The following is a 2,014-nucleotide window of genomic DNA, read 5'->3' as shown; positions in this document are numbered from 1 at the left end:
CCATTTTAATTTTGCGTATTCTTTATAATGAAAATTAATAATAAAATAAAATTTTATTATTCACGAAAATTAGAAAAAAAATTAAAATACTATTAATTTGAAATTAAAATAGTATATATTAAATAATATTGAAAAAATATTATATTACATTTAAAAACGAATTATGAATATTAGATATTTAATTAATAGATATATATGTAAAATAATATGTTAATTAGAAAGTAATAGAAATAATAATAAAATAATGAAAAAGTGAAATAGAGAGTGTGAATAATAGTTACTATTCAACTCTCTAAATTTGAAGAATAGATGGTGATTTGGAGTGCCCATTCTCTATTTTACTTTCCAAATATAGAATATGGAGAGTAAAATAGAGGTGGGTTGGAGATTGTTTGAAGTCCACCATCTCCTTCCTCTATATTTTTCTCAGTTTCCATTTCTGTGAACACAAAAGCATCAAATTAAGCAATCTTCTCAATAACCCAAGGTCAGATTTCTAAATTGTTTTATCATTTTTCATACATTTTACTCTATTTTCTTCACATCATTATTCACTTATATTCTTTAATCAGTTTTTTCTTGGTTATTTTTAACTTTTATTTTAGTTTATTTGCTTCTCTACTTATTTACTAGGGATTTTGTTCCATTCAGAAGTTAAATTTTAGAGTTGTTAAACCAAATTAGAAATTACAAATCATAACTATATATAATATTTATATATTAACACATTTCATCTTCTTCATTGATCTGTTTTTTTTCCAATCTCAACCAACTCAAAACTCCTCTTAAGCAGTTTTAAATTTTAGATATGAGTTCTTCTCAACATTTCAAGTCTTTTCATATATTATTCATTCGAAATGATTAACACATTTACGGTAGGTTAAATTTTAAAATTTGAGCTTCAAAGCTTTATCAATGAGCTTATTCCATTTTTCTTTGTCAATACTAAGAAAATTAAGGTGAAACTCGACATATTTAAGTCTGGGATCCGATCTGCCACTATAAGGGAAAGGGATTTAAACAAAACTTGATGAATCACTGTATAAAGGATTATTGAGTAGCGAATTTTGACTCAGGGGCGCCTAGAATTAATATCTCCAGTAACTGAAAGAAAATACCCTTTATATGTTACATTACTTTGATATGTTTGGGTTTGGGTTTGGTTTTTTTCTTCTCTTCTAAATTCTGAATTCTGAAATGACGTTGTTTTCATTTCTTTTATGAAAGGTGACAAAGCAATTAACTCAAGCCATGGAGGTTGTTGGCACTTGTGGAAAAGGAACTCTTTTTTCTGGAGAGACTTCAAACAAACCTAGTATTACATCAATTTATGATGATGTAGTTGTCGGCTTTGAGAAACATGCAGAAATTATAATGAAGAAATTGATACGAGGAACTAAGAAGCGGGATGTTATCTCCATCTATGGGATGCCCGGACTAGGTAAAACAACTTTGGCAAAAAATGTATACAACAATCCCTCTATTGTTAATTACTTTGATGTTAAATCATGGTGTTCTGTGTCGCAAGCATATGATAGGAGGACGTTATTGGTTGAGATTTTCAAACAAGCTACAAATGATAAGATCAAAATCAAAGAGGACGATGATGTAGCTGACATGTTGCGCAAGGTTCTAATAGGCAAGAGATACCTTATCGTATTAGATGACATTTGGGATGTCAAGGCATGGGAAGATTTGGGAATATGTTTCCCTCAAGGTGAATGTGGAAGCAGAGAGAAGACCATAAGATCCCAGTGGACCATCTGCTGAAGTTGTGGATGGCTGAAGAGTTTGTATTGAATGCCGGAACAGAGAACATGGAGAAAGCATGTCGAGTCTGCATGACTGATTTGCTTAACAGAAGCCTAATAATGGTCTCCGGAATGAGATTTTATCGTGATGTACAATACTGCTCACTTCATGATGTAGTGCGTGAGTTCTGCTTAAGAAAACTCACAGAAGACAACTATATGCAGCTTGCAGTGCCATTCAATCCGTATCAACATTTGCATGC

The 2,014-nt window shown here is 30.9% G+C and overlaps 1 protein-coding gene across 1 annotated transcript in view; it reads left to right on the top strand.

Annotated features, from left to right (window-relative positions):
* The first annotated feature begins 428 nt into the window (after positions 1–428).
* The window catches only part of LOC107062384 (putative late blight resistance protein homolog R1B-12), a 14,825-nt gene continuing 13,239 nt past the window's right edge, over positions 429–2,014 (top strand). Inside the window, exons 1-2 of the mRNA XM_015312954.1 lie at positions 429–487; positions 1,228–1,717. Of these exons, the coding sequence (XP_015168440.1) occupies positions 1,252–1,717 (466 nt within the window). The 5' untranslated portion in view covers positions 429–487; positions 1,228–1,251. The remainder of the gene's footprint in view (positions 488–1,227; positions 1,718–2,014) is intronic.

This window comes from Solanum tuberosum, unplaced genomic scaffold (assembly GCF_000226075.1).
Source record: "Solanum tuberosum cultivar DM 1-3 516 R44 unplaced genomic scaffold, SolTub_3.0 scf00222, whole genome shotgun sequence".
NCBI lineage: Eukaryota > Viridiplantae > Streptophyta > Magnoliopsida > Solanales > Solanaceae > Solanum > Solanum tuberosum.
Note: the sequence above shows the minus strand (reverse complement) of the source record. Positions and strands in the feature narration are given on the sequence as shown.